This window comes from Delphinapterus leucas, chromosome 12 (assembly GCF_059928025.1).
Source record: "Delphinapterus leucas isolate spDelLeu-1000000601 "Yukka" chromosome 12, BTC_Dleu_Yukka2, whole genome shotgun sequence".
Classification (NCBI taxonomy): Eukaryota; Metazoa; Chordata; class Mammalia; order Artiodactyla; family Monodontidae; genus Delphinapterus; species Delphinapterus leucas.
Genome location: NC_143140.1, coordinates 89341433 through 89365991, shown reverse-complemented (window position 1 = coordinate 89365991; position 24559 = coordinate 89341433). Strand labels below are relative to the sequence as shown.

The 24559-nt window shown below is 43.5% G+C and overlaps 2 protein-coding genes across 11 annotated transcripts in view; one reads left to right on the top strand and one right to left on the bottom strand.

Moving 5' to 3' along the window:
* AGPAT4 (1-acylglycerol-3-phosphate O-acyltransferase 4) overlaps nt 1-9091 on the top strand; it is a 121032-nt gene extending 111941 nt beyond the window's left edge. The window contains exon 10 of the transcript XR_016395275.1: nt 6244-9091. The gene's annotated coding sequence lies outside the window, so the exon portion shown is untranslated. The remainder of the gene's footprint in view (nt 1-6243) is intronic.
* The window catches only part of MAP3K4 (mitogen-activated protein kinase kinase kinase 4), a 117236-nt gene continuing 94117 nt past the window's right edge, over nt 1441-24559 (bottom strand). For 8 of the 10 annotated variants that reach the window (XM_089922232.1, XM_022562189.3, XM_022562205.3 and 5 more), the window contains 10 exons: nt 21608-21708; nt 20628-20708; nt 17386-17577; nt 15851-15921; nt 14938-15054; nt 13892-14051; nt 11909-12031; nt 11164-11270; nt 9090-9269; nt 1441-6943 (listed from right to left, as the gene is read on the bottom strand). In XM_089922232.1, the coding sequence (XP_089778358.1) occupies nt 6923-6943; nt 9090-9269; nt 11164-11270; nt 11909-12031; nt 13892-14051; nt 14938-15054; nt 15851-15921; nt 17386-17577; nt 20628-20708; nt 21608-21708 (1153 nt within the window). In that variant the 3' untranslated portion in view covers nt 1441-6922. Of the gene's footprint in view, nt 6944-9089; nt 9270-11163; nt 11271-11908; nt 12032-13891; nt 14052-14755; nt 14847-14937; nt 15055-15850; nt 15922-17385; nt 17578-20627; nt 20709-21607; nt 21709-24559 lie in introns of those variants that run through there. The other 2 variants (XM_089922234.1, XM_089922235.1) reach the window with 2 other exon arrangements.

The following is a 24559-nucleotide window of genomic DNA, read 5'->3' as shown; positions in this document are numbered from 1 at the left end:
TGATGTGACAGACACACACCAGACCCCGCTGGTTTACCGGTTTCTCTCCTGGTGGAGTGGAACAGTGGCCTGGCTGGTCCCCAAGCCAAACAGATTAGGCTTTCAGAGGCTTATATAAGAACTTACTTGTAAACATGGACAGAAGCGAGAAGGCATCTGTGGAGGGACCTGTTCAAAACAAGAGGTTTCATCCAGCACTGTCTAAAGCGCTAGTCAGATTTTGCTCAGGGTTGCCGGGTTAGAGCGGGAAGAACAAACCCTCTGGCGACCGCCAGTCTGCCGGGTGACACAGGAGGGCTGCCAGTGCCACTCTTTCCTGCCGCGGAAGCAGCGTGGGCTCCGACTGTGCCTGCAGCTGGCCGTGTACCGCCCCTCCTGCCCTAGAGCCTCTCGGAAGGGCACCCACCAGTGTGACCCTCCTGTTTACTCTGTGACACGTCACTCAGGTTGTCCTGTTCATTGTCACCTCCTTCAGCAACAGTGTTTCCAACGCCTTAACCGTGCAGTTCCAGCGCGCTGTTTACAGAGCACAAAATAAAGAAGCTGGAACGCACGTGTTCACTGCCGTGCTGGCCCTGCCTTCCTGCTACGGGGGGTGGGACGGGGCTGAGCTGCCAGGAGCTGCAGATTGAGCAGCCGGTCTTTCTCCAAACAAGCAAGCACGCAGTCTTCCCAGGGCCAGTCCCTCTGCCCTCCGAAACGACCCCGACCCCCTCCAGAAGGCTGAGGGCCTCGGCTCTCACCGGGTCACCTGAGCCGCAGCGCCGGACCTGGCAACTACGAACGAGCGGGTGCCCCGAGCTCTCCGAGGCTGCATCTCACACTCCTGCATCCCTGGCATGGGTTTTGAGTATTTCCAGAACTTCCAATAAATTTAAATGCAAACCAAGCACTTCTGATGCCCCGAGGCTTCCTGTCCTGCTACACTGGCATCCAAAGCGCCAGGCGGACACCTGACAGGAGGCGACTGAGCACACACTCCTGTTTCTCTTGATCTGTGACATCTGAGACCATTCACAGCATTTGCCACCAACTGGTATCTGTTTATGACATTCAGCTGTTGGAAATGACCATTATTTTGGTCAGAAAGAGCAGAATATCAGAACTTCACCTCAATAGCTAATGTATGTCCCCTCAGTGTCACCTCCGTGGGGGCAGCGCGGGCTCCTGGGCCCCTCACACAGGGTCACAGTGAGCAGCCATGAAGGGACACTGATTCAGAGGCTTTAAGAATCGACTTTCAATTGTCTTCTTTTGACTCCCTTTCCTAAAGTAAAAATAAAAATCTTTCTCAAGCACAATTAGGCCAAAGTAAAATTGGTCAACCCTCTGAACTTCAGCTATCAGTGAAGAAAGCATAGCGTTTCTCCAGTGAAGGATAAGCAGTTCCAAAGGAGGCATTCCTCAGCCCCCGCAGCCTTGTCCTGTTTGAATATTAAGATTATGAATTGATTAAAAAAACGACAGTAAGCCCTTACTTAGATCTTCGCAGTATCTAGAAAATATCTCCTGGGGCTGTACTGGTGAAGCTTTTCACTGAGTGAGACTCATACAATTTTTACCTTTAATATTTTTTTTATACAGTCTTGTTTCACATGCTGGAGTGACTAAAGAGTTTTGAAATTTCTGGCAACTATGTTCTTTTGAATTCTAAGGAGGTAATAAGCAGTATGAATTGCTGAAGAGTAATAATTTCCTTTGGAAGGTGGGTAGGAAACCACTAAAGCTGCACATGTGTTAGGAAGAAGTCACTCAAACAGGAATGATTTAAATGGATAAGAAAAAAATCACCTAATATAGGGAAAGAGCCGTGCCTCTAGAATTTATAATAGTTGACTCAAGAAGAAAAAAAGTGATGTGATGAAATGGCAGGCTGCTGGAGCATGTGACTAAAGGACCCATCCCAGAGTAGAAGACTGGTGACCCTTTTGATGTTGAATCAGGATGAGGCTGGGAATTTAACAGGCTGTTGGGCTACAGGGAGGGTGAAAAATTCCAAGCAGCACAGAAGTTTCTATCATGCCGTTAAATGAGTGATTTGCAAGGCAGTGACTTTAGACACTGCAGCTAATAAGGGAGTTACCTGCTTCAACACGCTGGTAGGAACAAGCTCACTGATTTTGGAAAAATATGCGATCCTCCACTTACTAGGGGAAAAAAAGGCATATGCTTCAAGGGCCAGGGCTGCCCTTGCGTAGGCAGACGTGCACTGCTGAGCAGCCGCAGCTCAGACTCCTCCTGGAGCTGCCTTCAGCACCTGTGTACAAGCCCACAGGAGCCAGCCCCGTTAGCACACAGCCACCCGGCCTCAGTTTTGACCTGATGAGTGAATAATTCACCTTTTCATGGCAGTATACAGACATATGAATAAGGTAGCATTACACATGGCCTTTGAAAGCTTATACTCTTTTGTATAAGTTCTACTGGCCTAGGAAAATGATGTTTCTTAATTTTGCTTAGTGATCTAGAGCAGCATTAAGCAAACTAAGACCCACTTGCTGCTTGTTTTGTAAATAAGGTTTTATTGGAACACAGCCACATCTAGTCATATACGTGTTGCTGTGGCTGCTTTTATGCTACATCAGCAGGGTTGAGTAGTTGCAACCAAGATCCTATAGCCTGCAAAGCCAAGAATATTCAGTCTCTGGCCCTTTACAGAAAAGGTTTGCTGACCTCACTCTAGAGAATATAATGTCCGTAGTTGAGGCTGCTATTTTAGAAGAAAAAAGAAAATCTATCCCCTGCTTTTACATTACAGTTTTTTAACTATCCTTACAATATGTTCAAGATATATGCTTTATTTGTAAACTATATATATAAAAGGAAATGGTCTTGTGGATTATTTTTACAATAATTTTTACCTTCACCATCTTCTATCTTAAGAAACAAAACAAAACGAGACAAAAGGCAAATTAAACCCAAAGCATGCAGAAAGAAGGAAAAAATAAAGATTAGTGTGAGGGAAAAAAATGAAATGGAACCCAGAAAAAGAATAAAGAATATTAATGAAACAAGAATTGATTCTCTGAAAAGATCTGAGTAAGAAAACACAAAATACTAAAATCAGGACTAAAGAAGTAGACATCACCAACCTTACAGAACTTAAAAGTATTACTGAATTATTAATTCCCACAAAGAAACCCAGGCACAGTTGGTTTCACTAGTGAATTCTACCAAACATTTAAAGAAGTATGGTAAATAATACCAGTTCTTCACAATCTCTAAGAGGAGGAAAACATCCGGACTCATTGTATGAGGCCAGCATCATCCTGATACCAAAGCCAGACAATCACAAGAAATGAAAACTACACAGCAATATCCCTCATGTAATACAGAGGCAAAACATTACAAATTGCAATAGCAATACAAAGACGGGATTGTAAAGAATGATCAACTAGGATGCATCCCAGGAATGCAAGGTTGGCTTAATATCCAAAAATCAACTGATGTAGTACACCATATTAATAAAGCACAAAAATCATCTGATCATCTCAATAGATGCAGAAAGAACATTTGACAAAATCGAACATCTAGTCATGATAAAAACTCTCAGTAAACCAGGAAAAGAAGGAAACATCTTCAACCTGATAAAGGGCATTTACCAAAACCCCACAACTAACACCATAAATTAAAAGAATGAATGTTGCCACCTAAGGTCAAAATCATGACAAGAATGTTATTCTCACCAGTGCTGTTCAACATTGTACTGGACGGAGGATCTAGCCAGTGCAATTAGTCAAGAAAAAATATATAAGGCATCCAGGTTGTAAAGGAAGAAGAAACACTGTCTTTATACTTGGATGACATGATCTTATATGTAGAGAATTCTATGGAGTCTACAAAACAACTACTAGAGCTATTAAGCAAGTTCAGCAAGGCCATGGGATAAAAGACCAGTATACAAAAATCAACTGTACTGATATACTAGCAATGAACAATCTGAAAAGAAATTCAGAAAATACTTCATTCACAATAGCATGAAAAGAATAAAATACTTAGAAACAGACTTAAAAAGTTCAAGAATTGTACACTGAATTACAAAGCAATGCTGAGAGAAATTAAAGATCCAAATAAATGGAGAGCTGTCCTGTTCATGAATTGGGAAACGTAATATTGTTAAGATAACAATACTCTCCACATTGTTCTATATTTTCAATGCAATCTATCAAAATCCCAGCTGATTTTTTTTTGATGGGGGTTGGGGGGAGAACAGAAATTGACAAGCTGATCCTAAAGTTAATAGGGAAATACAAATGACCCAGAATAGCCAAAACAATCTTGAAAAAGCAGAACCAAATTGAAGAACTCACACTTCCCAACTTCAAAATTTACTATAAAGCTATGTTAGTCAAGGCAGTGTGGTTCTACATAAGACAGCTATATAGGTCAATGGAACAGAATTGAGAGTCCAGAAATAAACCCCTAGATTCATAGTCAACTGATTTCAACAAGGATGCCAAAACAATTCAATGGAGAAAGAACAGTCTTTTCCACAAATGAATGCTGGGTCTAATAAATATCGACATGCAAAAGTATGAACCTGGACCCTTATCTGATGTGATACACAAACACTAACTAAAAATAGATGATAGACCTAAATATAACAGCTAAAACTATAAGACTCTTAGAAGAAACTATAGGTGTAAATCTTCATGATCTTGAGTCAAGTCATGATTTCTTAGATAGGATATCAAGAGCACATGCAATAAAGAACAAGTTGATAAACCAGACTTCAAAATTTTAAACTTCTGTACTTCAGAAGAAACCATTAAAAATGTGAAAAGCCACAGACTGGGGGAAAAAACAAACATTTGCAAATCATATGTCTAGTAAAGACTTGTATCCAGAATATATAAAAATCTCTCACAACTCAATAAGAAGACAAATAACCCAATATAAAAATGGGCAAAAGATTCACATAGACACTTCACCAAAAAAGATATATGAATGATATATGAATTTCTTGTGCCAACAAGCACAAGAAATGCTCACCATGGTCAGAGAAATGCAGATCAAAAGTACAATGAGATAACACTTGACATCTACTAGAATGGCTATTACAAAAAGAAAGACAATATTAAGTGTTGACAAAGGTATGGAGAAGCTAGAACTCTCTTGTGTTGCTGGTTGGGAATTAAGACAATGCAGCCACTTTGGAAGCAGTTTGACAGTTTGTTAAAAAATTGAACATGGATTTACCATATGAGCTAGCAGTTCCACTCTCAAGAGAAAGGAAAATATAGGTCCACACAAAGACTTGTATGCAAGTGTTCAGAGCAGCATCATTCATAATAACCAAAAAGTGGAAGTAGTAAATGAATAAATAAATCATGTGGCATATCCATACAGCAGAATGATATTCAGCAATAAAAAGGAATGAAGTATTAACACAATGCTGTAACATGCATAAACCTCCGAATTACCATACTAAGTGAAAGAAGCCAGACACAAAAGACCATTATATTAAATGTCCAGAACAGGCAAATCTATAGAGACAGTACGTGGCTTAGTGGCTGCCTAAGGCTGGGGGCAGGAGTGACGAGTGACTGCAGATGGACAACAGCTTTCTTTCTGGGGTAATGGAATCGTTCTAAGGTGGATTATGATGATGGCTGTACACTATATAACTATCCTAAAAATCACCGAACTGTATACTTTAAATATTACATATTGGTAAATTACACCTCAAAAAGCCATTTAAAAACACTGAAAAAAAAATTCTACTGAAAAAAAAAAATCTAAGTGTCTGTACAAATCCTTCCGTGATGCCAGCTTTCTCAAGGACATTAATTTCTATGTGAGGGGATCTACTACTCTGGAGGGAAGGTGAATACAGAACCTGCTTGAGAAATTACTTGTCCAGAGTCAGCTGCTATGTATAAGGAATGAGTCAGATATCTTCTAAAAAGATTTCAGGAAGCTTTAAGGTCAATCTTTAAAAAAATTTAATAGCAGAAAGAAAGAAAAGAACACCATCCGTGACATATGATTTGGGCTATTTTAGAAAACTAACTGCTGAAATATTTACATTCTGAAAAAGATGCTTTCTTGTCAAGAGATTATTCAGCAGTATTTACATTGACCCAGTGCCTGTACATCTTGATATGAAAATAAACTGAGCCGCCAACATGTGATAACAAGGCTTAAACTTTTATCTGTTATAAACTTGCAGTTAATATACAAAGATTTAAAAGGGCCTCTTACATCCTTAGTGTTGTTTCATTTCTCTCTTTCCCTTTGCAGCAAGGAGATTCTAGACCCTAAAGGAACTCCTAACCCAGCGCCCACCTTCAGCACACTTGACTGTACCCCTTCTGTTGAGGAACACATGAGTGACAAGGACAGACCTCTGTATCAGATAATGTGTTGGCTCTGAAGCTGATAACCATTAAAAGACAATATAACTGAGCTTTCCTAAAATAAACCATTTATTGAAAAAAGAACCTTTTTCTTAAATTTCATTAATCAGCCTTTTGCATAACAAACCCGTGGCTTGCCAACAACAACAGGTGAGGTTTCACAGTCAGTGCACTCGACAAACGAGATCAACAAGGCCCAGGACGCCTGATAACACTACAACTGCTTTTGAACCTAGAAAGGTCAAAAATACTACACTGATGTCACGGTTCTCAGTCACCCGAGAAACAGAGGTGACGGAGGCGGTGGTCCGTGTACAGTAGTAATGGCACTTAACATGCAGCTTCTTTACCTCGTAGACACCATCACTCGGGAGGGCCCCGTGCCACGTCGAACAGACAGGAGCAGCAGGAGAAGTGACGCTTGTCACCTGTGCAGTCTTCAGTCTTGGAAGGTTAAAAAGGCTTATACTGCTTCTCGGCACAGTCCTTATGTAAATATTACATACAGTAGTGATTAAGAGAATTTTCCGAGTACACACACTCCTAGGCCACAGTGATTAGCTTCATTCTTCATCTGTGCAAACCTGTGAGGAAGGCAGGAGAGAGCTGAACCCTATTCATGCCACGTGTAAGATTTAGCGGTAAGTCATAATCAGTGCATCTTGATGCTCCCAGCACTGTGCCTGGCACAGAGCAAAGGCGTAATCAATGCAATGAAATGTCCGTGCTAAGTTACTGCTCTATGAATTGACTATTGAAAGCATTTTTAAGAATGTATTTGTGGGGCTTCCCTGGTGGCGCAGTGGTTGAGAGTCTGCCTGCCGATGCAGGGGACACGGGTTCGAGCCCTGGTCTGGGAAGATGCCACATGCCGCGGAGCAACTAGGCCCGTGAGCCACAACTACTGAGCCTGTGCTCCTCAACAAGAGAGGCCGCGATAGTGAGAGGCCCGCGCACCGCGGTGAAGAGTGGCCCCCGCTCGCCGCAACTAGAGAAAGCCCTCACACAGAAACGAAGACCCAACACAGCCAAAAATAAAAAATAAATAATGTTTTTTAAAAAGGGCTTAATACATTAAAAAAACATATTTGTACAATATCAAGTCAATAAAAATTGCTTATATACTTTATAAAGAATAAATACATTTTTATTTAATTACAAATCCCTAATATCTATGCAGCATATCCAGCTATTGATTACTTAATTTCACTCACCCAGAAATAATGTGACCCCTCTCTTGAATCTTCCTTTCCTGTATCAGGAGCTCCTCTGCAGGACCCTGTAAATGTTTTCTCCAGGTTTCCACTCTCATTCCATGTCTCCTCTAAATGCTCTCCCAGCAATATTTCTCTCTCTCAAATCCGTATCCTATCCCAGTTCTCTCGAGTGCCAGTCCAAAATACCCAAATGCCTGTCTAAAATCCCCCAACAGCTATTCCAAATACGCCTCGAGCTCAATCTACCAAAGAGGAGACCATCATCTCCCGACGCAAGCCCCAACCAGATGCCCTCTTTACCCGTCTTGGCAAATGGAATCTCGATAACCTGGTGACACGAGCCAGAGCCCGGGAGCCGTCCTGGACTCCTCCCCGTCACGCACCTTTCACATCCCATCACTTACTCACGGCCATTCTCACTCCTATATACGGCTGGTGACTCACCCCTGACCTCCCACTCCCAACCCAGCAGCTGTGTCGGCAGCTTCCCAGCTAGTCTCTCACCTCCAGAGTGACTGTTCTAAAACACAACTTAATCATGTCATGCTTACAATAAAACTGAAATCCCTTCATGTGGTCCCTGCTTACTTTCCCAGCCTTATGTTTTGCCACTTTCCGCATCCTGTGCTCTATCAGTATGTACCGATACACAGTTCTTTGGGTGCTTTACCCTCTTAGCAGTGAGCCTTTCCATGTCTCTTCCATTCTGTCCGCCATACTCCTCCCTGCGTTTCCTGACCTGGCTAAACCCTCCCAAACAGCTCAGGCATCTCACTCTAAAGAAAGTTAATAGGGACTTTCTTAACCACTGCGCCACCAGGGAAGAATCCACCTGCCAATGCAGGGGACCCGGGTTCGAGCCCTGGTCCGAGAAGATCCCACATGTCGAGGAGCAACTAAGCCTGTGCACCACAACTACTGAAGCCCACGTGCCTAGAGCCCAGGCTCCGCAACGAGAGAAGCCACTGTAATGAGAAGCCCGCGCACCTCAACAAAGAGTAGCCCCCGCTCACCACAAGGAAGACCCAACACAGCCAAAAATAAATAAAAATAGTAAAAAGAAAAAAAAAAAGAGTAATAGCTGGGATTACCCAACTGGATTAAATTCCTCTTTTCAGTGACCCTACAACATGGCATATATACCATTATCACAGCTCTTAACATAATGCTTAGTCATTACTCCCCTGTCTCTACTCTCCCAGTAGAGATTTGTTGTTACTAACCTGTGTACTCTAAAAGAGGGAAAATTGTGCCTTTCATCCAGTCCCATTTAAAATTCCATTTAATAGTCCCAAGTGCACCTCAAACCATCCAAATGGATCAAGGAGGAGAACCTCGACGAACATTTTCCAAAAGAAAAAGCATACAAAATTCCCCAGCATAATACATTTAGTTTCTTCCCATTTCAGATATAGATATTTTATATTTAAGTTTCCAAATTTCCTTAAGTGCCAGATGCGATCAAAACTCAAATACTTAAACAAGGAGAGGGCTACACAGCAATCTGCCAAACCTTGACGAAGGAATGGTCGAGGAGCTGGCTGGCCGTCCACCTCATCCTGGGCTCACTTTCTAGGCAGTGAGAAAGGAAGTCCTTTCCTTCTGGGCTTAATCTTTCAGGGATTGGTGGCTTATGCCCCATTCCCACTTTGTACATAATCTGAAAGTTGTGCTCATATTCATGCCAAGGTCTCTAAAAACAGAAAAAACAAATCAGGTTTCAATACTACATGGCCATACAGAAATGCAACTGCCCAATGTCTTTTTAGACATCTCAGTGTAGACACATATTGAGGCCGGCAAACTTTTACTTAAAGGGCCAAACTAACTATTTTAGGCTTGCAGGCCATATGGTCTCTGTCACACCTATTCAATTCTCCCACTGTAGAGTGAAAGCAGCCTTAGGTTATAATATAATAAAGGAATGGGTATGACCATGTGCCAATAAAACTTTATTTACAAAACCAGGTGGTGAGCATAGTCTGCCTACCCCATTTAGGTGTCCAATTAGTCCACTATTATCTAGATGCCATCATCATGTAAATAAAAAAATGTAACATATAAAATAATATAAAAATGTCAATCAAACAAAATTCAACAGCTATCATACAAGGATGTTTAATATGCTACCTTGTTGAATAATCGGCATCAAATTATTGATAATTTGCAAAGCTTAGATTATTTTATTATGATTACAGGGAAATGAGATTCATGGGGGAAAGGACTGAGTTTGTATGGCATTCTAATTTGTGGACCATCGTTTAGTTATTGAGATATATGTTCTTCAATTTGAGAACTTGTTCTTTTTCTAATGCATGGCTTGACTGAAATAACAGATATCATGGGCATCTTTCTATGTTAATGCTAATAGAAATAATATTAGCTAATAGTTACTAAGCACTTATTTTCAGCAGCTGCGAGGTATAGCTGTATAATAATTTCCTACTAGTAAGACTTAAGAGGTTTCTAACTTTTTTGCTTTATAAGTAATGGCTACACCCCCACACACACTGTGCCTCTGTATATTTGTATAATTTTTCATTAGTGGGATCTTCATCAGAAGATCAATTTTCAGATACTATGTCATCATACACAACAGTTTCACTGCCCTGCAAACGCTTGTGCTCTACCTATTTGTCCTTCCCTCCCTCTCCCAGAGGCCCTGTCAACCATTGATCTTTTACTGCCTTTATTGTTTTGCCTCTTCTGGAATGTCATATAGTTGGAATCATACAGTACGTGGTGTTTTCAGATTGGCTTGTTTCTTTTTTTGGCCATGCCTCGAGTCTTGCAGGATCTTAGTTCCCCGACCAGGTATCGAACCCGCACCCTCAGCAGTGAAAGTGCCGAGTCCTAACCACTGCACCAGCAGGGAATTCCCCAGATTGGTTTCTTTCACTTAACAACATGCTTTTTTTTTTTTTGCGGTACGCGGGCCTCTCACTGTTGTGGCCTCTCCCGTTGCGGAGCACAGGCTCCGCACGCACAGGCTCAGCGGCCATGGCTCATGGGCCCAGCCGCTCCGTGGCATGTGGGATCTTCCCGGACCGGGGCACGAACCCGTGTCCCCTGCATCGGCAGGCGGGCTCTCAACCACTGCACCACCAGGGAAGCCCAGCAATGTGCTTTTAAGGTTTCTCCATGTCATTTCATGGCCCAATTTCTTTTGGTTGCTGTACAATATTCCTTCATGTAGATTACCACAGTTTATCCATTTGAAAGATATCTTGGTTGCTTCCAAGTTTTGGCAATTATGAATAAAGCTGATATGGGCATTCTTGTGCCAGTCTTTGTGGAGATGTAAGTTTTCAACTTCCTGTTTCTTTTCACAGCTGCTTAATTCTGTGTTTTGAGAATTATGCTTTTTTTTGTTCCTCTGAGGAATTCTCTAAGTCATGTATCTTATAAATATTTGGTTCCTAGTTTGTCACTTGTATTAACTTACTTATCTTTTGACAGGTCATGTTCTCTATTTTGCAGGAAATGTGTCCACAGTATTCACAATGATAGTAAGACCACAATTACTGCTCTGTTAACGTAAAGTGCCCTCCTCAAGTCCCCCTGCCCCCGGTGCAGGCTCTGCTCACCTTGCCAGTCACCATCTCTATGACGACACACCCTAGACTCCAGATGTCGGCCGCACGCCCGTGGCCTTCTCCTTTGGCGCGAGTGATGACTTCTGGGGCCATGTATGCTTTAAAAGTCACAGATATGGTGATAAGAATGGGTTATAAATATAGCACCATGTAGTACTAGAGCCAAGCAATACACTAATATCGCCTAATATTCCACATAGAAGAAACAACTAATTTGTTCGGGGGTGGGGGAGGGAGGAACTTTCTCTGAATTATATACTAAGAAACATCAAAACTTGAAAATAAATATTTCAAATCAATCTCTCGGCTGGACATTTTAGGAGCCAAAATATCTTCTAAAAGACAATTCTGAATATGCAAATATTCAGATAAATTGTACTGCAATGAGAATATGAAATTCAACCTGCAAAGGAGGATGGAAAATTTTATGACGTGTTTCTAAACAATCAAATAATCACCATTTAAACATGTTGTTTTGACTAGAATAGTTTTAATAAACCCAACGTGAATGACAAGGTTTTTCTGGGAAGAAAAGAGGCCTTTCTTCCCTCCTTTAAGTCTAAGGGAGAAAAGTGATTTCCCAATCTGACAAGCGCTTTCAGGGGTGGCTCCTCCCCCGTCTGGTTAGATGCCCTCACCTGCTCTCCACGTCTGCTGACCAGGAGGAAAAGGGAAAGCCGGGGTCCCAGCACACTGGAGTGAGCCCCGATGCAAAGACAAATCTAGCCGGACCCACCTGCTGTCCCCAGCGTGCTATTCACCTCACCAGGCATGGTCTGAGCATTGTTTTTAAGCTTTACTGAACATCCAAAATCTCCCAGCTTGATTAGTCCAGATGAGGTAAGGAAGATGTTGGCACCTAACAAGAAATACGGAGTTGTGAGCCTCTAAAACACAACGCAGGTATTTTAAAGTTTACATGGTAACCTAAACTATCAGGAACTTGATTTACAAAAGTTATAAAGACTTATGAAACTTCACTTGCAAAGTGTAATCATAGAAAGATTTTAAGCCTTATTCACAAATGTTAAAACACAGCGAAGACATTTTAGTATCAGTGCAGATAGCTCTGACCAATAAATTCTGAACTGAAATACATGCATAAATTCTAACATTAAAAACCCAGGGAGATACTTAAAGTACACATAAAACACAAATGCTTGTGGCCACAGTCCCTGAAAATTAAGTTTATATACGATCAGCAGTGCCTGCAACAGAAAGCAACGTGTAGACAAGACCTGGCACACATGCTGCTGGTCTGCAGAGCTGTATCCGAGGCCACCATTGGACTGATTTCAGACTGCCTGAAAAGCATGTTCTGTGACTGTCTCACATCTCCGCAAGCAGTACACAGGCCCGGCCTGTACTCCAGTTGGAACCCGGGGTTACCGCTCATCTCCCAGGGCGGCTCTGCCTCCTCCAGAGGCTACCGGCCGCGGCCACTCCAACCGAGCCGCACGGCTCAGCGCTACGTGTCGACGGCACCTCCTTCCAAAAGTGACACAGGGCCCCTCACTTTAGACAACAAGCCACACGATGAGCTGCGATCTGTTGGTCCTCACAGCCTGAGAAGCACACGGCGCTAACTGCGTGATTCCGGAGCTAGCTCCCAGGCCCACGCTCTCAGACACGATGAGCTATAAAGAATATCCCAAGGATGCACACGGACGGGCTTCACTCAGGGACTCTGAGGGATTCTCTTTATGGCCGTGGCCAACGACATGAAGGTACCATTCCATGAGTATGGAATTTGTGTCAGAACAACTGGAAACAGGCAATGCCATGGCCTGACCCAGAGCCATTTAAGCAAATGCCCAGAATGATCCCAGACAGCAAAGTAATGCGGTGGACGGGCGGGCAGGCAGCAAGACTGGGGTATGCTGGGGATTCAAGAGGAGCCACTTTAGAGAGTGCGGACAATTCTTCCACCCAGCAAAGCAGGTGATGGGTAACCCAGCCCCCTCTGAGGCGAATGCCTGGTCTGAAATCCGGCCATTCTAGAGTCAACCTGTTTAGGCCTCAGATTATGGGACAGAGTGGAATCCTTCAGTCTAGGGCCATTAGAGACAAAGCTAATTTGTCACTTTAATTATCCACAAGACTCCCAAATACAGAGGTCAGGGGCACGGTGTGGTTAAGGTAAACGCTAGAGGGACAGTTCTGGGACAGAAGCATGGCTACTCACCACACGTGAGAAGGGAACAGCACTTTTAGTCAGTCAGCGTGACCAAATCGATCTTTAGCAGAACTCTACACTGGAGGAGGATGGTGTAAATAAACCCTGTCCACGTCTCCCCAAGCTCAGCTGCACATCATAACTTACACCGGCATTCCTGATTCACCGTCACTTTACATATTCACGACGTCTATATATAAATACACGAGGTTCTTGACACAAGGAAAAGAAAGGATGCTCTGAGCACGAATGTCTAGTAAATACACAGGGCAGGCGAAATCAGCCTACAAAACAGCAAGTTTCATTTTGGGGGCAACAGATTTGGCTAAAGCAGTGCCGGACAGGACAGCGGACTTATACACTCCTAGACGGAGACATGTGTCCTGCAGTTTCTTAATGCTGGGTTCTTTACAGAAGACTACTTCAAGTAAAGGTATTTCTTTGTAGAGAAGTGATGTGCGGGCGTGGGAAGAAGCAACGTGGGGGCAGCCACCGTGTGCTGGGCACAGCTGGCTCTGGCGGGGAGCCGAGTGTGGGCATTACCTTTAACGTCACGGTGAACTATGCCATGCTCGTGGAGGACATTGATTGCAACGGTGATCTGCTTAGAATACAGCCTGATGACGTGCTCCTGAAGTCCCAGCCTCGACACCTCCTCTAAGGTACCCTCGTCACAGTACTCCATGAAGATGTACATTTCTTCCTGCGGGAGGAATCAAATGCAGCCTTGTGTTTACGTGGACACTAAGTGAAGAACCTGGAATGCTTCACTGGCCACACCCCAGAGGACTCTCCTTTCTAATGGTATGCTACACTTGCCATCCTGAATACTGAATTTGTCTTAAAACGGTCATTTCTAACTCCCCTACAGCCGTGTCTCTGCCTGCCTCCTCTGTCTGGAATTATACAGCTAGTTGGGATAAGAACATCTCCAACTCACAGGTGATAAATGTCTATAATCCTCTGAAATTCAGTCCGCTCTATAATCTCAGACAGGGACAACAGGGCCGTCCCTATAAATATATTATCAAGTACTGAAACACATCCTTTTCAGATATGAATTTATCCGTGAAAAACGTAAAAAATCACCAACATCCAAATTCCCCAGAAGCTCATATTCCACCAAGATGCTCCAAGTTATCCTCTTTCCCTCAAAGTGTTTATCTCTAAACACAAGGGGGAAAATCATCTGAGGTCTTAATTTTCTCTCATTTCACAATGGTTCCTTAAATACATATAAGAGAAAAAGCATTACCGAACAATGTACTCAACAGTGGTTCAGTAAAAAATGGAAGAAAAAAAAAGCGACACACAGCTGTGTAAGGGGCATTAGAGAAATCTTCTGGTTGGCAGGATGGGTTTCAGTGCTTTATAATGTCGGGTTAATGACTACAGTCTACAACTTACATTTTAGGAAGAACTCCTCTAGTTTCAGAGAGAAGGCAGAAATGATGTAACTCATGGAGATTTCCTGATAATTAGGCAAAGTTACTGTGCTCTGAAATGAGAAGACCTGTGATGTAGGACAGGACTCCATCTGTGCCCTCACTGACCGCTCACACCAAACAGTGTGATCAAAGTTGGCTTACCCTATGCAGCTCCACACCAAAATACCGAACCAGATTGGGGTGCTTGATGCCTTCGAAGATTTTCAGTTCGTCTGCCGTTTCCTTGATAGTTTTGTGGTCATTAGGTTGAAAGCGAATCTGGAAAAGGAAAACTGTTGATTACTGTTGGCAATGTCACAAGCTAGAAAGACGCCGACTTTGAATGCAAGGGCTGGGATGCTGACATGTCCACTGTCCAGCCCCATGGCACCATGGTCAGTGTGTCTGTGACTTCACTGCCAGGCTTTCTCCTCCTTGTTGAATTAAACACGCCTGCTTTAGAATATGTGGTCAGATAACAGCTAGTGGGATCATTTTCATAAGTACAGACTGAATTAACCAAAACATGAAACATTCCTGTGATTCAGGAAGCAATCACAGGTGTTTAGGTTCTGGGCAAGATAAAAAGAGGAGATAAGATTCTGCCCTCACGAAGTTTACAGCCACGCGGGGATGAGGCCATAAAGCAGCGCGGGTAAGTGCCACACAGGGAAGATGGGGAGATGCCGCAGGGGTTGAGGAGGGGGCCACATGTGCCCGCTGCCCCCTCACAGCCACTCGGGGACCAACAGTCGCGCGGCTCTAGTCTCACCCTCCATGGCCCTCGGTGCCCCCCGCCGGGGCCTTCTTCAGGCGCTCCCTGCTCCTGCTTTCTACCTCCAGCAGATAAAAAGCTGTTCGTTTCTGAATCTTATCACAAATCCCACCCCCAACCCCGCTCAAGTCCCCTCTTGGTCCCAATGGTGTAAATGCTAAGAAGCAGACCTCAGGCCTAGACGACTCACTGTGGAAGCACTTAGGCCAGCTCTAACCTCATAAACACAAGTTTCGCTTCCAAATCTCTACCACACGGAGGCCTCAGACAAAAACGCGCCCAGAGGGCTGGAGCACCCACCTCCTTCATGGCCATCAGTTCACCGGTGTCCACGTTGATACAGGTATAGACCTTCCCATACTGCCCTTCCCCTGTGAACAGGAACAAATGAGCTGCTCTCAGCCACCAAAGCCAGGCCACTGTAACTCATTGAAACGTACAATAATCTCTTCCAATTCCAAATCTGTATTCATATATCTATAACCATGCTTACCGTAGTCTACTACTGCAAGATCTAAACTGTTTCTGAATGTTCCCTAATAACCGTAATAACTGAAGTCTTAAGCAATCTTTTCACTATGTCTTACCTGTAAATGCCTGTGAATAGAGTAGAACTGACTGGCAAATCCCAGAAGAGGCATGAAGGTGAGTACTACGCCCCCTAGTGCACACCTCTGAGCCCCTATGGCCCTCAAGGAGGTCTGGGCGAGGTGGGCGGGCAAGGCTAGTGGCCAGGAGTAAGCCTGACTGTCGTCTCAATGCATCTCATTGCTGTATGGCCAGGCGTGTGGGATATTAGTGGGATATTCTACTAACACTCCTTTTGGGACATTAAACTAAGGGGATATATGGCTGAATAAGACTGAAAACAAGAATTAATACAATTTATAAAGGACTTGATTCTTTTCAGTGTGTCTTCCCTGATAGCTCTATGAAAACTTCAATGTCCTGAGGCTCCCAGAGTCTTGTATTACAACTTTGTTTGCTTCTTCAGACCTAAATGCTCAACAGATAAATGCGTTTATTTATTTTTAAATGAGAGTTTTGTTTTTTTTTAATTAATTTTGGCTGCGTTGGGTCTTCATGGCTGCACGCGGACTTTCTCTAGTTACGGCGAGCGGGGGCTACTCTTCATTGCACTGCGCAGGCTTCTCTTGTTGCAGAGCATGGGCTTAGGTAAGCAGGCTTCAGAAGTTGTGGCACGCAGGCTCAGTAGTTGTGGCACATGGGCTTACTTGCTCCGCGGCATGTGGGATCTTCCCAGACCTGGGCTCAAACCTGTGTCCCCTGCATTGGCAGGTGGATTCTTAACCACTGCGCCACCAGGGAAGTCCAGATAAATGCATTTAAATGGGGGAAAGATCTGAAACATAATCATCTCCTTCTCTCACACAATCTTATCACTAGTTATTTTACAAGAAACTGTTTCACTTGGAAATTAACTGATGTTTTAGAAAAGACTGTCCTGTCTTAATCTGTATCCAGTCTCGCTTCAATAATGATCTTGTGGGAATAAGATAAAAAGAATACAAACTAGAACAAATGGGTAAAAGTTGCGTGGCTCTCCACTGGCAACTTCTGGAGTTATCAGGCTTTTAAAACCATTCCATTGAATGAACCACTGAAAACTCTCTTTCTAAAGTCTCTTTTGTATTGTTCTTAGAAAACACTTTACAAATGAAACAAAAAGCAAACCCCTCTGCAAAAGATACAATGTATATTTGCCACCTCCCTAAGAGAAAAGGACCAACCATGTAAGATTTAACCTAAAGAAGTGTAACTATTGCTGTTTCTAACAGAGACAATCTTTGTGTCATGTTCTTTAGTTTCCTTACCAATTTTGTTTCCTCTTTGCCACTTAAAGGTCACCTTCCTCAAGCCAACGTGCATAACATTGTCATAAGACTTAGGGGTATCACAAACTTGACCAATGATATTCTTTCTCCTCATTTCTCGATATCTCTTTTCTTCAAACAGTCGGACTGACTTCTGAATAGCTTCTATGGGTCCTTGCCTAGAAGCAGTATCTGCAGGGAGAAGTGCAAACTCAGTCGTCCCAACCACTATAATCAAGTCAATTTCCAGCAAATAATAATTAAAACAGAGCAACAGACATTAGCACTCCAGCACAGCATTATCTATTCAGATACACAGCAGGTGAATTAAAGTCCATCAAAACCTAGCAACTTCAGAGTATACCACCCACTACAGAAATACGCACATAAAACAGAAGCTACTCAGACACAATCAATGATTTCCTGTAGCAAGAGTGTTGGTCAGACTCTGCAGGAACCACCCGCCTGTCTCCTCTCTCCAATCCGCTCTCAGTGACCAGAATTCTCTTACTAAAACGTAAAATCGGATTGTGTTCTTTTCCCGCATAATTTATTTCACAGTTCATCATGACCTGTTTACCGGAAGTCCGAGGCCACTGTGCATGCAGGCTCCCTTCCCGGTTCCCTTCTCCTACAACCGGCTCTGGACCAGCCCAGCTGAAAAGCCTCTGTGGGTCACCCCAAACCGCTTCTCACCCCATCCCCTTGCTCACACTCTCCTGTCTTCTCGCTGTCAGAGCTCTGCAGAAGTACTACGCCTCTTCCAGGAAGCGTCTCTGTTGGGAAGGAAATTAAGTTTTCCTTTCTCTAGAGTAAGGGCTCTGGAATCAGAATCCCTGGAATAAAACCCTGGCTTCACCATTTGCTAGGTGTTTGACAATCGGCAAGTTAGTTAACTTCTTTATACATCAAATTCCTAATCTGTGAAATGAAGGTAATAATACCTCATTCAGAGATACTGTGAGAATTTAATGAAATCACGCACATAAAGCATTTAGCCCAGTGCCCGGAATATTAAAATATTTAGTAAATTTTAGCTATTGTTATTATTATTCCTTATTTTCCCATCAAGCTATCTCTATTTCTCCAACATATTTTATCATGATTTACAGTAAGAAATATCTTTTACGCAAATAGATATCTAAAACGACAGTTTCGTGAAACACTATTACTCTTTCTACATGTGACTAGGATTCTGTCCAGTTTTTTTGTTTGTTTGTTTGTTTGTTTGCGGTACGCGGGCCTCTCACTGTTGTGGCCTCTTCCGCTGTGGAGCACGGGCTCCGGACGCGCAGGCTCAGCGGCCATGGCTCACGGGCCCAGCCGCTCCGTGGCATGTGGGATCCTCCCGGATCGGGGCACGAACCCACGTCCCCTGCATTGGCAGGCGGACTCTCAACCACTGCGCCCCAGGGAAGCCCTGTTTCTTTTTTAGTGCTGATTTTACAACCCACTAAAGGGTCAAAACCCATAATGTGAAAAGCACTGCTTTCTTTACATACATCTCCACTACCATATTTCTCATCCTGTCCCCTAACGAGCCATCTGAGAGCCTGAATTTTCTGTCTAAGAGATCACTGAGGACTGTGATGGCTGAATGGTTACTCTGAGAAGAGAAATTCCCAGAGATTTATAACGGCCCAATTACAGTGTCTGACTACAATCATTTCTTAAAAACATGGATCCTTGTTTCCCTTACCTCAGTACATGACACATCGCGTCTACTCAGCATTGAATAAGATTTCACAGCTGTGAGGTCATGGACTCCACTGTCAAATATTTCTGGGAAAGGCCTATTTTTTTTTTTAACAGTAAACATTTCTCAAGATTTCCCAGTCTTTAATATGTCAGTGTCAACTGTAACTCTCCCAAGAGTTCCCAAATTCACTTGACAACGAAGTATTTGTTTTGAAAATTATCACAAAGACCTGGTATCCGTGGGACCTACCGGTTATGTGAGAGCCCCTGGAGGGACCCTCTGCCCTGTCACCAGGCTCAAGCTGAGGAAACCTCCGCCGACTCCTAACCCTCTACCGCACCTATAACCTGCCCAGGCCTGTCAAATGTGGCATCACAGCTGTTTTTGCTTCCATGGCTTTTTTAAAACCCCACCTTAGTCCAGCATCTTATTTTCCACTGTATCACTACAACGGCGTTCTAGCCCTTCTCCCTACTTTCCTCCCCAATTCAGGCCAGCAGGTTAAGCTTCCTCAGTGTCCTTCTTACCCACACCCTCGCTCTCCCTGAACATAAGAGGCTTTCCAGCTCAAGAGGCTTCAGGGGCTGCCCACCATCGCTGGGTAAGGCCTTAATCACCTAGCCCTTTGCTGAAGACTGGCCGTGATCAGGTCTCCCCTACCCTTTCAGTTCCACCTCCATTTACATCTACGCTATCCAGGTCGGGCCGGGCCAGGCCAGGCTGGCTGGTCTGTTCTTCAGTCACTGGGCCTCCAGATGTGTTTCTCATTGGGTACTTCTCCTCTTGGCCTGAGGCAGACCTCTTTCCTTCAGGGGCCAGCCCAAGCCTCAGCCCTCCCTGGAACCCCTCCTGAATGCTCCAGGCCCGGTGATGGCTCTTCTGCTGCTCAGTTTCACACTTTTCGAAGGGGAGCTGTGGTGGGAAGAGCCCGGCCTGAAGGCAGAAGGGGTGCAGTCTGGTCCCAGCTCTCACTTACGATGACCTCGGCCAAATTATCTAGCCGCTCAGAAACTTCTATCATTTACAGAAAGAGAACAGGTTCTATCCTGCCCATGACTCAACACCGTTGTGACGAAGAGTATGTGAGAGCATTCTGTGCTCGACCACGGACTTTTCTGCTGTTTATTCTTCGGGTTTACATTGATCACTTCTGGTTCATACTGATGGACTGCTTTATAAGATGAATGCTTTCTCCAGCTTCTTAGCATAAGAAATACATGGCTACTCACTTCGCAAATATTTATCATATTCCTACCATGTATAAAGAATTATGCTAAGGGCCCACCCAGGTGACATATGAAATGAACCATCACTCTGCTTAAAGAATACAAAACTGAGTAAAACGTGTTCCTGCTCCAAGGGAGTTTGTAAGAAATAGGAAATGCACACAAACACATCACAGACAGAAAGTGATGTCAGAGGTCTAAAAAAGATCACAAAACATTAACGTAGAAGGTCTAATAATTCACAAGCTAAAGCATATTTCAGCTGAAACTGCTCACCTTATGCTTAAACGTGTTAAGTTCAACATTCTTTCTCTTACCCTTAGTCTGACTGATAAGTGTCCGAAGTTCCCAACTTCTTCGAGTTGACCCACTTGAATCACCTTTTGGATATGCTGGTTCTGCAGAAAGTATTTTTTCATACAAATTAAGACTTATAAAACAAATAAGCTTATTTAATTCAGAACAAGACTGAAATGGTGAGTAGCGATGATTAGTTACCATCAACCTGTCATTCCTGGTGGTTAATTTCTGTTTGAGGTGAGTGTGAAAAGCTGTCTCTACAATCATTTATAGCAAATTTCACCAAGCTAAAAAGTTGTTAATGGAGTTACAGGACTTTAACCACAAAAACTTTCCACAAGTAACAGACCTTAGACTACTGAGCAGAAACTGGTTTCTTTGGGGGCCCCCCTCCCGAGGCCCTGCCCAGGAGCCCAGCAGAGCTACAGCAGGAGCAACCATGTGGTTTCTGAGCAAAGACTCCTAGTTCTGCATTATAATAAAACTTCAGCATATCATTAAAAAGCACAGTGCCACTTTATTTATTTATTTATTTTTGCGGTACGCGGGCCTCTCACTGCCGTGGCCTCTCCCGCTGCGGAGCACAGGCTCCGGATGCGCAGGCTCAGCGGCCATGGCTCACGGGCCCAGCCGCTCCGCGGCACGTGGGATCTTCCCGGGCCGGGGCACAAACCCGTGTCCCCTGCATCGGCAGGCGGACTCTCAACCACTGTGCCACCAGGGAAGCCCCACTTTATATTTTTAAAGTGAATAAGCGTGCTCAACAATTAAAATATCAGGAATAACAACTTTTTAAAATTATTTAGCAACAAAAAGAAAAAATGCAAATATAGCTAAAAAGGCATTAAAAAGCCAATGTGTTCAGCACTAATCCTTCTCACAGGGCTCTGTCGCTCCTTTACTTCGTTTCTTTTAAAAGGCCTTAACAGCAGAAACTGGTGGGCTGAGACAAACGGTTGGGCTGACTGGAGATGCAGGGGACACCTTACACACTCACCATCTCGCTCCTCGGTGGGGCTCGAGTGACGACTCAGGGACCTAAACTGCAATTCGGCCGCTATGGAAGCCAATCGATCATTCTCAGGGACGCTGGAACCCCTGTTTTAATATTTTTAAAAATTAAGCTATCAATTCAATGGAACTCAAAATGAACGATCTGTGAGATTCTTCCAGAGCAGTGATTCTAAACTGGGGGTAACTTTCCCCCCCAAGAACACCTGGCATCTAGTGGGTAAAGGACAACACAAAGGACAGTCCCAAACCAATAATTATTCTCACAAAGTAGCAGTGCTCCTACTGAGACACCTGTCCCTGGAGTTTGGCAGGAGAACGCATGAGAACCTGACTGCATCCTATATCGTTTTATGTTAAAAACAGCAACAAAAATAAAAACAGTATTTACTGAAGTGTTACTGACATGTGCTGAAAGTTCCATAATTTAAGCCCAGGATGGATAAAAATTATGAGCCAAATCTGGCTAATATTTAAAATCATCACATTCTATTTATGTACTTAATTCTGTTTGAAGTGCTAAAATCATTACATGATTCAAAGAGCTCAAATCTCTTAACGAGCAAATGTAAGGGAATACCTAGCAATTTCTCAAGCAGTAGGCAAGCAAAAGTGCAGAAGAGCAGGAAGCTTAACATATAAAAAGGGCAAAGTTACTTTGCTGCTTTTCCAGAATAAAGTGTTCAGCAATCCAGAATGAATCCATAAAGATTAAATAAAGCCCAGAATTAAATAAGGGAAAGTGTTAAAATTATAATTCAAATCATCCAAAATAAATACAGTGTTAGTCTATTAACAAGTTTAGTGCATTTTTTTTTAAATGAATGATATAATGAAGTATGGTAGCATTTATGCTCTTTTTTATTATAGACTGAGTAGGTTTAAAGCAACATGGTCTACTGGACAGACATTCACAAATTATGAAGTATGCACTGCTTTGTTATTTCCCTAAACTCTCAAATCTGGTATAGTACTTGCTAAGTCTGAAGTGAGGGGGGATACCTTCCACTGCCATTAGTTCATCAAAGAGTCTTGGCACTGTTTCCTGGAAAAACCACTGATGCTGAACTGAAGAAACACATCCCACTCCTAAGCTGTGCCAAAGCCTGGGACCACGGAGAAGCCACTCAACATTTCTAGTTTCCTGATTTCCCAGAGAGAAGATTAGCCAATTCGACATCCTCACATTTTTGCCAGGGTAACAGGCAAGAAAACACACTGAGATGAAGTGATGCTCGGGTGAACGTTTAACAACCAGTTGCAGGGGGAGCGGCAGGGTATAGACTTCAACAATTTCCGTGGCGTAACAACTGGCTTGCAGGATTCCTGAAAAATGAACAATCAGCTCTTGCAGACCAGTAAGAGGCAGCTCCAGCGAGCAGAACACTGCAAAAATGTTTTCTAAACAACGGTAAAATAACTGAAGCCCAGACTATTTCCTAAGTCAAACTATATCGAATCAAAATATTTATCAGAAGCTGTGGAGCAAAGTAAAATTTCACTGTGGCTGACGTATCTCTAAGACAGGCAAGGGCTGCACACACGCCTGCCGACGTCAGAAAGCGCAGGTACCACCCTGCCTCCTCACAGCCTGTTCACGGCCCAAGGCTGCTCGGAGACCCCGGCTGAGGGGCACGTGTGGCCCCTGTACAGGCGCGGGAGGCTGGGCCACGGGGTTAAGGCTGGAGGCGGCCGGGAGGCTGACAACCCGCGGCTCTGCACGCCCTCACGGCTCTGCTGTTCTGTACCTACGGCCACACACACCGCCAGGAAGGACAGATCACTTTACTCCTCTGTGAACAAAGGCCTTCAAGATGGCATGTTACAATGGAAGCAAAATTTCTAAATCTCAAGGATTGTCCTAAAGCATAAACGAAGAACACTTCTGAAATGCTGCTCAAAACATGCTGAGAAACTACGTAATGCAAAGCCTGGGGGACAAAACGCGGGGAGAGGCCGACTGCAGGTATTTTAACTTCTATACTCAAGTACATTTAACGCACACACCACCAACGTATAAAAGCCTCAACCAGAGTTCACGAAACCTCCTGTTCTGGGGAAACTGCGTGTGAACCAGTCCCGGCTGAGTGTCCTCCTCAACTATGACCGCGTTTTAGGGCACATCGCTTCCCTTACTGCATTAAGAGTAAAGACAGTTTAACCCCCCGCAGGGACATGAAGCACATGTGGAAATGTCTGCCGTGAAATGTTCTAAACGTGAGAAGCAGAGGGTAAGTGGGAATCTGTTCAACGTTAATTGTTAATTTTCTTAGTGGACTGCTTAAGCTGTAAAGTACCTCAGCATTTTCTTTAGGTTATAGACAGTTGCTAAAAATTAGGAATATTAATTATTTTAGTGAATGAGAGAAATGGAACTATCTGTAGAAATTTTAGACTGTTATAAACTAAGTCTAAAAATATTTTAGTCTATTTGAAATTCTAAAAGCATGTGTCATGTTTCTGCCAACATACGAATATTTTTTCTTAGGAGCAGGATACAGAGCTCTGAGTTCTCTCAAAATTTCATCTTTTTTGGTCAGTTTTGCTCGACTCTATCATCATCCTTATGGGAAGATGAGAATAGTGACGGTGCCCATTCTACCAGGCACAAGGGGGGAATTAAGAGCCACCAAATGTCCTTTCTCCATTAAGCATATGAGACCTCGATGAAATCCTCTACCCTCCCTGCCCCCCACCCAAGAAAAACCCAGCCAGAATGGGAAGAACTGCCGCAGCCTCAGTACTTCTACAAAAGACTTCATGCCAGAGACTTAAATTTTTCCGGAGCCTGCCAGACATCTGACAGCTCTCTCCAGTAATGATCTGGTCTCCATATGAGATACAAACCACATGAGCTCATTTTTCCACTACTATAAACCACTTCTAATCAACAACTGTATAAATTAGGAAACCGAGTGAGAAAAGTAATCCTCTTAGA